This window comes from Orbicella franksi, chromosome 7 (assembly GCF_964199315.1).
Source record: "Orbicella franksi chromosome 7, jaOrbFran1.1, whole genome shotgun sequence".
NCBI lineage: Eukaryota > Metazoa > Cnidaria > Anthozoa > Scleractinia > Merulinidae > Orbicella > Orbicella franksi.
In genome coordinates, this window is record NC_138151.1 from 12,895,534 (window position 1) to 12,908,458 (window position 12,925).

Consider the following 12,925-nt stretch of genomic DNA (forward strand, 5'->3'; position numbering starts at 1 on the left):
GTATAGTTCTTAATCATTTTATTATTTATGATTAAATAGAGTTGAATATGACGTGGTTTTGCACAATCTTGAAAAGGTCTTGAATTTTAGTAGTCTTCTTGAAAAGTTCTTGAATTCGGTTAAAGGAGCTCAGTCCTGGTATTTTAAAATATTTTGGCCATACACAAAATTACATTTAAGTCGTCTTGTTATGGATAGAAAGAAAAGAAAACATGCTTTATTTGTTGCAATGTGTACATTGTAAACCTTATTCAAGGCATATAAAAACTATTTGAATTTTACTGAGTTTGTTCTGATTGCAATAAATTTCTGATTCTGTATAAATTTGCATGTTTTCTGCTATTATAATTAACAGATTCGATTACAATACAACAGTACATTCCATGCATTTTTCTTCAAGTCATTATTTACAAGTTATTTATCGTACAGGGTTTCTGCCTCCCTTTTTCGATTTACATGTTATTTACAGGCTCCCTTTTTACATTTCCAGGTTATTTCCAAGCTCCCTTTTTTGATTTACATGTTATTTACAGGCTCCCTTTTTCAATTTACGGGTAATTTGCAGGCTCCCTTTTTCAATTTACAGTTTATTTACAGGCTCCCTTTTTCAATTTCCAGGTTATTTCCAGGCTCCCTTTTTCGATTTACGTGTTATTTGCAGGCTCTCTTTTTCAATTTACAGGTTATTTACAGGCTCTCCTTTTCAATTTCCATGTTATTTGCAGGTTCCCTTTTTCGATTTCCATGTTATTTACAGCCTCTCTTTTTCCATTTACATGCTATTTACAGGCTCCCTTTTTCGATTTATATGTTATTTACAGGCTCCCTTTTTCGATTTCCATCTTATTTACAGGCTCTCTTTTTCGATTTACATGTTATTTACAGGTTCCCTTTTTCTATTTACATGTTATTTACAGGCTCCCTTTTTCAATTTACATGTTATTTACAGGCTCCCTTTTTCGATTTACATGTTCTTTAGGGGCTCCTTTTTTAATTTCCATGTTATTTACAGACTCCCTTTTTTGATTTACACGTTAGTTACAGGCTCCCTTTTTCGATTTACATGTTATTTACAGGCTTCCTTTTTTGATTTACACGTTATTTACAGGCTCCTGTTTTCATTTTCCATGTTATTTACAGCCTCCCTTTTTTATTTACATGTTGTTTACAGCCTCCCCTTTTTATTTACATGTTATTTACAGTATTATGGCAGCCTCCCTGTATTAAATTTATATGTTATTCACGGGTTTCCAGGTTGAATCACAAGAAATTTACAGGCTATTTACAGTATTTGCAGGAACAGTGTACATGTTATTTACATGATCTTAGCCCTTCGCTTTGAAACATTTACAGTGTTTTCTTCATCATTTACATGTTTCACTTGAAATATTTACATGTTTTTTACATGAAACCTCCAAAACATGTAAAAGGGGAAAAATCATGTAAATTAATCTTTACAGTCTCTTTGATTATTTACATGTTAATTACATGTTATTTACGTACTCTGTAAATTTTCAACTTTTCCAGTGAAACGAAATTAAATTATGAATTACAAAGATAATAATAATATTTACATTTCTTCACTCAATGCGCCTAACGGCAAATAATTAGCTAAATGAAACAGAACAAATGACCCATATAAACTAACTAAAATAACTAGTCTAACCAGTTACTCAGATGGCAGCCACTTCAGCCTTCAAGGATGTTACTTGGACCAAGTCTGCGTATCCGAACTGTTGAAGGCTGGCTGCCGATTTTTCTTTACGTGATATCTTACTCCAGAGTCTTGGGTCTAAATTTTACGAGTGAGTGTTTCTCATACGTAGCCGTGTTAAAACTAGGTAGAAATAACTCTCTGCGGAAAATTATAGTATTAGCTGTTTGTCATAAACATGTCACAAATAGGCTGCTAGCACGAATTATGTTTTAATCATATGCATTGAGACGCCATTGAAAATTCAATCGTTGGATAATGGAATTCGAGAATTTTCATTGGCTTAGCCATCATGCTATATGTGTGATTATGCCATGCTTTACAAATATGGTAAGCGTACGATCTTAGTTTTCTATACTTTGGGTGCGTTTTTAATAAAACAATTCTCCCACCCGCGCTTGTTGCATAAGAGACGGCGCTACGCGCCCCCTGATATCCAACGCACGCTCTTGGAATAATTGTTATCATTCAGTTGTCCGGGTCCAGTCAAGGGGTTCCGATCCATTTTTTGTACCTTGCGTGACAATCACACTGCTGTCTCGTAGTAGTAAAAAGTCTGAAAATTAGTTGATGGAATGGTAGTGATATTTTTTTTGCAACCGTCGATCAACTCAGGTATAGTTTTAACAGTATATCGGGAGTATATGTCTTCTTCCTCTAGAACAGAAAAGTGAGTGATTCGCATTATTCCGCCAAGAACAGTAAACGAGCAGACGCAAACTGTGACAGGTAACGCGTACCAGCTGTTGGAATGGCCACTGAAATAAAACAATAGGATCATCACAAGGTTTTCTGCCACAAACAGAACATTCGCAACCCACCGTATAGTGTTCCTGTTACTGAGAAGGAAGAATGGTAAATCATCCTTTATCCACTGCACGCAAAGCTTTCCAAATATGAACTCGCCTGCGCCATGGATTGACATGAAGCGCTGGATATGGGGTCGGCTTGTTTGGCGGTAGGAGAAAATGTATCCCACAATCACCATAATAATGGAGTGTAACGTCACAATACTGATAATCCACCACTTGTAACTGACGGTAAAGTAACCGACGGCGCATAATCGACTGCTGATGAGAAATAAATTGGTTACAGAAAGAAAGCACTTGCTTTTAACGTGAATATCATTAGTGATTACACATCTATGAAATAGCTCTTCAGCAGATGTGAATGTCCAGACTAAACTAAGAAACGAGACGGGTAAAGATATCAATTGAATGACGCTAACTCTTTCATGTTGTATGCTGATGACGTACAACTGGATGACGAACTGAGGGGCTGATTCAAGAACGGCTTCAAAGAACGCAGCAGCCTGGCTGTAAACGTCCCTGCATTCATCATTATCATTCTTGTTCTTCAAGCAGAACCCAAACATTTTGAGCCTGGCCACAGCAGCTGAGAATGGATGGAAAGCGGAAAGAAACGACTTTAACCAGTGACAAGACGGAGCTCGCCTTCCCTCGAGCTCCACATTTGCGTTGGTAAGTGGCCGTTCGAGAACAACATAATAGTATCCAAAAGGCACACACGGTAGGAACACAAAACCAAGGCCAACGGCAAACCATGTCTTATGATCCTCGCGGTAAAATTGCACCAGTGTGAGTATGTCGGTGATCGGGTCAGCAAAACTTAAAATGGCTCCAACAAGAAACACATACTTGCTATACCACTTGACGTCCATTCGACTGAGCAGCGTTAGCTGACCTTAGCTCGGGAAGTGGTTAGTTATGGGAGCTTCCTATTGCTATGAATAGCTAAAAGTGGCTCGCAAGTTAGCGAGATTTTATAAACGAGGTGGAAATATGATCAACAGCTGGGTGATGCGAGAGGAAGCAGTTTGAGACAAGAGTGAGTAATGTATGACGTCAACGATTTCCTGTATTCCGTGAATCATGCCAAGCGACGTGGCGCACACCACGTTGTGATCTCATCACCGCAGTGTTGGATGTAGGGCCGATTCGCAGTAGCAGACAAAACTGAAATTGTCCGTGACCAAATCTGAGGACAAATTTGGTCGTGAAATTTTTTTGTCTCGTCGGTTGCATCCGCACTGACTGCGGTGAAAGTCGCCAAATTCGTTCAAATCTAGTTTCGCAACACGAGCGAGAAATATCCCAGACGCTAAATTTATACCGTTAAAAGCTTTTTTGACAAATGACTGACAAGATAAACACAACTTTGTTTATTTAAACGATTTTGTCCAGTTTTTACCCGGGACAAATTTTGTCGGCGGTACGTTTGAAGATTTATCCGCTTCGGCAAAAATTTGTCAAGTCGTGACAAACCATCCGCAGTTGTAGCGGGTTGGTGATGACAGAAAATTTGTCTAAGTAAACAACTCCCACTTTTCAACTTACTCCTTCCGGTTACGTCTTCACTCAGTCTGGTATACTTCAACTTGACTTCTCCGGTTTACTCCAACTGTCCGATTTGCAACGGTCTACTTCCGCAGAACTTTACGCTTGTCCTTCGATGGCTTCGACCAGCTATTTAGCACTCGCGTTTCCCGGCAAATGGCTCTTTGTCATGAATTTAGGAATGGTTTACTGATGGCTTCCCAGTAATGAAAATGTGCTTCCGGACGTGTTCCTGCCACTTTCTAACCTCGCTCGTAACTGCACTTCAACCTTCTTCTTCTACACACAGAAAAACCTCACAACACGTATCACCCCAAAACCCTAACTATGCAAACGCAAGGTGTAAAATGAGAGAAAGGGAAAGAAAACTATTGGATAAAGATTGATCACAAGGGCATAGAACAGAACTGGTTACGCAATAAAAGAATCTAGGTTACGTAAGAGGTGCTACAGAATAAATACAATTTTAAGAGCTATGCTATGGGGAGTAATAGGTAGCTTGTTAATGAATAAGATCAAACCTTAATAATATAATTCTAAATACTAAGCTTTCCATAAAAGCGACGCGAATACACGAATGTGAAGAAGAAGAAGAAGAAGAAGAAGAACAACAACAACAACAACAACAAGAACAAGAACAAGAATAAGAACAAGAAGGACAAGGACAAGGACAAGTAGAAAGAGAAGGAAGAGGAAAAGGACAAGGAAAAGGAGAAGGGAAGGAGGAGAAGGAGGAGAAGGAGAAGGAGCAGGAGCAGGAGCAAGAGCAGGACCAGCAGCAGGGGAAGGAGCAGAAGGAGGAGCAGGACCAGGGGCAGGAGTGGAGCGGGAGCGGCAGCAGCAGCGGCAGCGGGAGTGAGAGCAAGAGCGGAAGCGGGAGCAGGGGCAGCAGCAGCAGAAGCAGGAGCAGGAGCAAGAGCAGCAGCAGGAGAAGCAGTAGCAGAAGGAGGAGTAGGAGCAGCAGCAGGAGCAGGAGCAGAAGCAAGAGCAGAAGCAAGAGCAGAAGAGGAAGCAGGAGCAGAAGCAGGAGCAGAAGCAAAAGCAAAAGTAGAAGCAGAAGAAGTAGGGGAAGCAGGAGCAGAAGCTGGAGCAGAAGCGGAAGTAGAAGAGGAAACGAAAGCAGAAGCAGAAGCGGAAGCGGAAGCGAAAGAAGAAGAAGAAGAAGCAGAAGAAGAAGAAGAAGCAGAACAGGAAGACGAAGCAGAACAAGAAGCAGAAGAAGAAGCAGAAGAAGAAGGAGAAGGAGAAGCAGAAGAAGAAGAAGCAGAGGAAGAAGAAGAAGCAGAAGAAGAGGCAGAAGAAGAAGTAGAAGAAGAAGAAGAAGAAGAAGCAGAAGCAGAAGCAGAAGCGAAAGCGGAAGAAGAAGAAGAAAAAGAAGAAGACAGAAGAAGAAGAAGAAGAAAAAGGAGCAGAAGAAGAAGAAGAAGCAGAAGAAGAAACAGAAGCAGAAGAAGAGGCAGAAGCAGAAGAAGAAGAAGAAGAAGCAGAAGCAGAAGCAGAAGAAGAAGCAGAAGAAGAAACAGAAGCAGAAGAAGAGACAGAAGCAGAAGAAGAAGCAGAAGCAGAAGCAGAAGCAGAAGCAGAAGCAGAAGCAGAAGCAGCAGAAGCAGAAGCAGAAGCAGCAGCAGCAACAGAAGCAGTAGCAGAAGCAGAAGCAGCAGCAGCAGCAGCAGAAGAAGAAGAAGAAGAAGATCGAACGGCGAGAAACGCGGGGGCGGAAAGAAGGATCAAGAAAGATAATTTTTCCCGTCTCGCTTTATTTCCTTCTTAGACTGCGAGCATTCTCTTCTACGCGAAAATCCGCTGGATGGAAGCAAAAGAACAGAGGACGCGAGCCGCGCTACAGACGACCTCCCTATTTACAGCAGGAACAGTTGGACTTCATGTTTCTACTGTTCACACCAGCAAACTAAATATAATTATGCAGTACAGTTGCCGTGCTCTTCTACCGGATCGATTGCGTGTAAAATTTTCGCATGACAAAGCACATGTTGGACAACTATGATTTCCATATACTCTAAGTTACTATAATGCTTTTGATAGTGTGTCACGAAACACGGCTTCACACAAATGTTCCGCCGTTGATAATTTCGTAATGTTTAATCTGACTCATTAGGATTATTGGGGCTTCAAAACTGGCCTGACAGGTTTGAATGATTGTTACAAACTATAAAAGGAAGAGGTTGTAATTGATTTAATATCGTAATAGATCATCAGTCTCGGAGAACAGCAGCTGCGAGATTCTCCGACCTTAAGCGGTTGTCATGCCGACTTCTGAGCCAAACCATATTCGCTTAAATTTCGAACATCCACGGGTGTGCAACAACTCCCAAAGTAAGCTGCTCCCAGGTAGCCTGAAGGGGCTTCATATGTATGTAGGTATAGCAGTACATTCTTTCGCTTCTATTAGATTTGAATTTCTTAGTGCATTTTAAATTTTATTCGTATAGAATTAATTTTATCGTATTTTATTGTTGTTTTGTTACATATTTCACTGAAAAGCCCCTTGGGGACGTGGAATAAACGTATGTATGTATATGTATGTACACCGGTCATGGATTTAAATTCCGTTCAAATGCCTATGTTACGTTGGTAACTTCGATGATCGCGTTCATAATAAAAGTATATCGTTGTCCTGCACTTCGATTCCATGATATTTCATATATCAGTCTTCCCCAGTTGTAGTTTGCCAAGTAACCATGCAGTACTCACAACTAATCATCGACGGAAAGATCCATCCTGTGCATGCTTCACAGCTAACTTTTCCAAGGAACATTTTAATGTTGTGTATTTGCCCAGGGGACTTGGGGGTGGGGGGGACTACTTCCAGAAAAATCGGGTGGGGGTGCGCGACTCGTTTTTCAAAATCTTTACCCTATTTAAGACCAGAATCTGTGATTGTCCCTTCCCTATTTCTGAACAGACAAAAAAAATTGATGCCCTATGTAAGACCTGACCCTTAAATCAATGCCTTGTTTCAGACCTGTCTTATGGTTAGTTCCCTATTTTATACATTGTGAAGGAGTTTTTTTGATGGTCTTATCAGATATTGATAAAAAGTAACTTCTAATAAGCACACCGAATTCAAGACTGGAGTGCAAAAACCATATACCCTTTTCATAGTAAATGACTGCCAATTTAAAATTCTTTTGTATGCATTTAAACTAACCTCACTAAACTCGTTTGGGAGTAAAAATTCTTTTGAATTATCAACTCAAGAACAAGGTTAGTCAGGCTAATTTTAATACTTACTTAAGAATTTGTAATTGGTAGCCATTTATGAAAAGGGTCTATACCCTATTTGAGACTAAAACTGCCAAAATCGAGACTCTATTTATGATCAACACTGCTTAAACCGCACATTCCTATATCGCCCATACAATGGAGTAGCCCCCATCCCCGGGATAGCAGTGCACTGGTCATGGATTTGAATTCCGTTCAAATGCCTATGTTGCGTTCGTAACTTCGATGATCGCGGTCATAGAGTATATCGTTATATTTTTACTTGTTGCTTGTATTTTGACTCGTCCAACGGGCTCGTCAAAATACGGAACAACTCCTCGATGTGAAAGTAATGCTCCTCAACGGTGGATTGGAAACTGACCTTTATGTCAAACCCATAGACAAACATCAGTACTTCCTTAAATCATCCTGCCACCCATCTCACACTAAACAATTCATTCCCTTTAGCATGGCCTTATGACTGAGAAGAATTTGTTCAACGGCTGAGTTCTTCAATACACACTCTGATGCACTCTGAAATAGTACGTCAAATTCCTCGGAGTAGAGCACTCGAAACATCCATCAAAAAAGAAGTCCCACAGAATTCCATTTGTATTAACATTTAATCCAGCCCTACCAAACTTGTTACGTCAAGTCATTTCCAGCAACCTTAACATTCTTCGTTCTTCACAGCGATGCCTAGAAGCATTTTCTTGGCCTCCTCGTACATCATACCGCCGTTGCAAAAACCTACGTGACATACTGTTCAGGGCCAAACACCGCAGACAACCGTCCCCCTCCCCCCCCCCGCCTCCCCTAGCTCCGGGAGCTTTCCGTTGTCACAGAAATAAGTGCAAAACGTGTCCTTTCATTACAGAGGGGACCAAGTCTTATACTTTTTTCTCGACCAACGAACAAAGACGTATACGGCATCACATCACATGCTCTTCTTCCAATCTGGTTTATATGATACAGTGCAACAAATGCAACGTTCCATACATAGGCGGGACTAAACGTCATCTCAGCTACAGATTTTGCGAGCACAGACGCGCAATCAAAAAAGCCATCACACAACGACACATTGATCAAGCCATCGCCTTTTCAGATCACTTAACCATCCCTGCTCATTCTATGGACAACATAGAACTGGTTCCTCTCGAACTCATCAGCTCAAATAGGGAAGCTATTCGCAAGGCAAGAGAAACATTTCTGATGTCCAAGGGTAGGACCCTTGAACCTTCTGGGTTAAACAGGCGTGACGAAATTTAATCTATTTATTTTTTATGTATCCGCTTTCGTGCACGTTTCATTTTTCTCTATTTTTGTCAACCAATCATGTCACATATTTCATTCAGTATCATTTAAAATTTTGTAACCGTTTTATCCATATCTACTTAGCTTCAGTGTAGCCCCCGAAGAAGGTTAGTCCTGTCTAACCAAAATATTGGACCTTGAATTTACTCTCTCCAGCCGTCCGGTCAGCCTTTCAACTGGTTTTATGCTTTATTTAAGACTGCTGATCCTGATCTAAACCGAGATCCGGCTTCACTCCGCTGCTGTTTGCACAAGTGGTCCTTGCATTACAGTTTACCCCATAACATGGATGTCCAATATCAAAGATGTACGAAACTGTAAACCAAGACTGTATTAGCTGGAGTATGACCGCCATGTTGCGCGACGTCGTTTTTCGTCGTTGGGAGCAAGCGCCCGCCATCCATGCCGCTAGCCATGTTAACCATAAAATGAGAGTGTTATGGTTTTCTATTTCTGTGCATGCGTGTGGTTCTGTTCCCATAGTTATGGTGCCCCGCTTGGCGGACCTTTGGGCTGCCGGGGCTCCACTAATATGTAGAGTTAGCCAAGCCTAAAAGGGAAGTTTCTGAGCCGGGTTGTTCAAGGTTCGATTAAGCTAACCCAGGACATGGGAGAATTTTGATTGGAATTTTGTAACTTTGCGTTGAGGTTTTCTGTATATTGTTTGGCCTTCTGTTTTGAGTTTGAATAACCTCAAACTACACAAACCAAAAGTAGTGAAAGACACTTGTATACAAAGAAAATTTGGTTAACTTTCAATCCTAGGTTAGCTTTAACTGCTAACATCTATTTACAACAAGTTAACCTGACACGAGCCCGTGATCCAAGCGGAAAAGCAACACTTGATCAGCGATCAACTTTAAAAAACACTTGATCTCGATGAGTTCTTAACTTGAGCCCGCGATATGGTCATGTGATACTGGTCAACGGATACCTTGTTTTGACAACTGTCAATTGACCATAACATGGATGTCCAATATCAAAGAAGTACGCCATTCGCACCAGTCCCCTGCAGAGCGAGTAAAAGATCCGACTCTCTAATGTATTGATATCACTTTCACGCAACTAGCGTAAGCATTCGCGAAGCACCTTGTCCTTTGCTCGCTCTAATAATATGCTGCTATGGCGGATAAAGTTCCTCAAGCTCCGGCCGTTCAAGGCATTAAGGCCGCCCAGGCTGCAGTTCTTCATCAACAGTTGCAGGTTTTTCCTTGCTTTGTTTTGTGCTGGCGTTTCTCGCCATTTAATTTCTTACCATTCATTTCAACTAACCCTGTACCTTGGCCTTTAGCTATCTCGCTGCCTCCCCTAGTTGTTTTAATTGTTTCCCTTCCTTGGTTTTCGTTTTGCTTCGTTCGTTGCTGCATATTTGCCATTTGCGTTCTTTTCTAACCGTCCCGGCATGCTTTGTATTTCGTTTAGCGCGCTCGTCATCTTTCACGTGCTTGTACACGGCTTTGTTACGTTCCGCCCGCAATGTGGGGTGAGAAGCCGAGGGGATTTTACTTCATTTGATTCCCCGAGTGCAATTAGCAGGGCTGAGAAGAGGGTCTTTTAACTTGGGCTGAGAAGCCGAACAGGTCTTTTATACTGTATTTCCCAGAGTCTTAGTTGGGCTGAGAAGCCGAGAAGACATGTTAAGTTGGGCGGCCAAGCCAAGGAGGTCTTATTATTTTGCAAGTGTTGAGCTAAGAGGCCAAGAAGATTTTATTACAATTTCTTTTCCCGATGTGTGTTGCCAGGGCTGAGAAGCCTTGAAGGTCTTTTAACTTGGGCTGAGAAGCCGAAAATGTATTTTTAAATTGCATTTCTCAGAGTATGAGCTCGGCTGAGAAGCCAATGACACACTAGGGATATAAACATCTTTGAGCGCTCATTTTAGCATAACTTCAAATTAACTTGACATACCATTATCAAACTTAGCAAGTGAATAGCGACAAAAGTCCAACGTTTTTGACAAAAAAATTGACATCAAAAGTCAGTGATGACGTCATAATCGATGACGTCACACCATACTCTTAATTTAAAGTTTGGAAATTCCAACGTTGTTTCAACGCTTTCAAAAGAGCGCAACAAGAGAAGTTGAAATCTGGTGAAACCGTTTTTTGATATCTCAAATATTAAAGGAGATATGACAATTTGAACTTAAGGAATGCTTATTCAGTAAAGCAGTGATAAAAGATAAAACTTTCGAAATCAAAGTTTTCGTGTTTGCAACTCCATTTATATTGCAGGCTGATTGCTTCTGATGAGCAGAGCGGGTATAGCTAAAACAATCCAAATTAAAGCTATTCATACGTAGATTATCGTTTTAAAGGCGAAAACAAAAAATCTAAAACGATACGATTGTTAGGCTTTATCATGTGATCACCAACCATCTACCCTCTGACCATAGATATGCCGATGACACCCAACTCTATCTTTCTTTTAGACCAGACGGCACTTTGTCTCAAGATCACGCTCTAGCGGTTGTGGAAGCCTGTATTTCCGATGTCCGTGCTTGGGTAATTCATAACCGTTTATTAATCAACGACGCAACGACTGAGTTTTTAATTATTGGCTTCAGCCATCAATTTTCAAAAATCTCAATTGACTCCATTACCGTTGGCGACTCCACTATCCAACCTTTAGAAAGCGTTCAGTCGCAATCTGGGCTCCTGGTTTGACACTACGATGTCTATGGCAGTCCATACTGGCAAGATTTGCAGTAAAGCATCTATGGCCTGTACAAAATTCGGCAAATAAGGAAATTTTTCAGTCCTGAGACTACCAAAACTCTTGTCCTTGCGTTCCTCTCTTCTCACTTGGACCACTACAATTCTCTTCTCTAAGGTGTCCCTAATTACCAATCTGATCGTCTTCAAAAAGTATTTAATGCCGCTGCTAGACTAATTGTTGGCGTATCCAAATTTGACCATATCTCCAGATCCTCTGCCTTGTACGGCCTGCATTGGCTTCCTGTTACTTCTTGTTTACAAAGCTCTTAAGGACTTTTTACACATAAAGACTAACACAACTTATCGCCCGCGCTCCCAAGACCATAACCTTCTCGCTGTTCCCAGAACCAAGCACACGACATTTGGTGATCACGCCTTTGCACACTCTGGACCTTTTCTCTGGAACAAACTTCCTCGCGAAATAAGACTAAGTCCAACCCTGACTTTTTATAAGTCAAAGTTAAAAACTCACTTTTTTAAATTAGCGTATAGCTTGCCATAGTTTTATAATATGTTTTTTTTAATTGTATTATTTTTAGACGCATTTTTCTTATATTTTTACTGTAATCTTAATCTTACATTGTAAAGCGCTTAAGAATATTTATTAATTTTGCCGCTATAGAAATCTATCATCATCATCGTCATCATGATCATCACCAGCACCAGCACCATCATCATCATCATCATCATCATCATCATCTTTGTCCTCGTCCTCGTCCTCATCCTCGGTTTGTACTCATGGTATTGTTTTCTTAGTTCTCCTTTTTTAAATTTTGTTTTGCCTTACTTTTGTGTTGAATACCTTGGAGTGTGTAAATGGTTAAATTGGTTTTGGTTTGTTTAATGAGTTTGAATCTTGGAAGTTTAGTTTGTCTTAAGTTATGGCGTTTGTTTAGGTGACTGGTGTTGTGTGTTTGCACATTTCGTTTGACCTTCCGCGGTCGCCATTATTCTCCAAATCTTATTCAAGCATGAAAGGGACTTCTGTGAATTGTTTGCTATTCGCACCAGTCCCTTGCAGAGCGAGTATAAGATCTGACTCTCTAATGTAATCACCTTCACGTAACTAGCGTTCTCTAGGCCAGATCCTTAGTGCTCGCTACTTCCTTTCACGCTCATCCCTTCCATCCTTTAGGCCGCGGTCTATTCTTTTTCTTTCGGTTTTTATCTCCCCCCTCTCACCCAATCCCCCATTTTCTTTTTCACATTTACGTCTCTTTGAACGCGGTCGCCATTTTTCTCCAAATCTTATACGAGCATGAAAGAGACTGCTGTGAATAGTTAGCAATAACCCAAGGCTGCATATCTCTGTCAACCTATTAGCTGTAGTATGCCGCCATCTTGCGCGACTCCGCCGTCGTTGTCGTCGTGCGTACGCGCCCACGAGCAATAACGCTACTGCATGATAACCATGAGAAAATCATGAGTTTCCTTTACTTTCCTATATAGGTATAGTGCTCCACTTGTCGACCCTCCTGGCCTCCGGAGTTCCGCTTAAAACGATTCCTTCCACTTGCGTACACTTCTGCAAGTTACCTTTCACTTTGAATGAATAAATCTTAATGTATAGATTTAGCCAAGCCTAGACACGCCGCAGCTCC

General features: G+C 40.9%; 1 protein-coding gene across 1 annotated transcript; it reads left to right on the forward strand.

Moving 5' to 3' along the window:
* The first annotated feature begins 3,569 nt into the window (after positions 1–3,569).
* On the forward strand, positions 3,570–8,562 carry LOC145493582 (uncharacterized). Its single transcript, XM_081473075.1, has 3 exons — positions 3,570–3,599; positions 4,750–5,614; positions 8,297–8,562. The coding sequence occupies exons 1-3, from the start codon at positions 3,570–3,572 to the stop codon at positions 8,560–8,562; spliced, it is 1,161 nt and encodes a 386-aa protein (XP_081329201.1).
* The last annotated feature ends 4,363 nt before the right edge of the window (positions 8,563–12,925 follow it).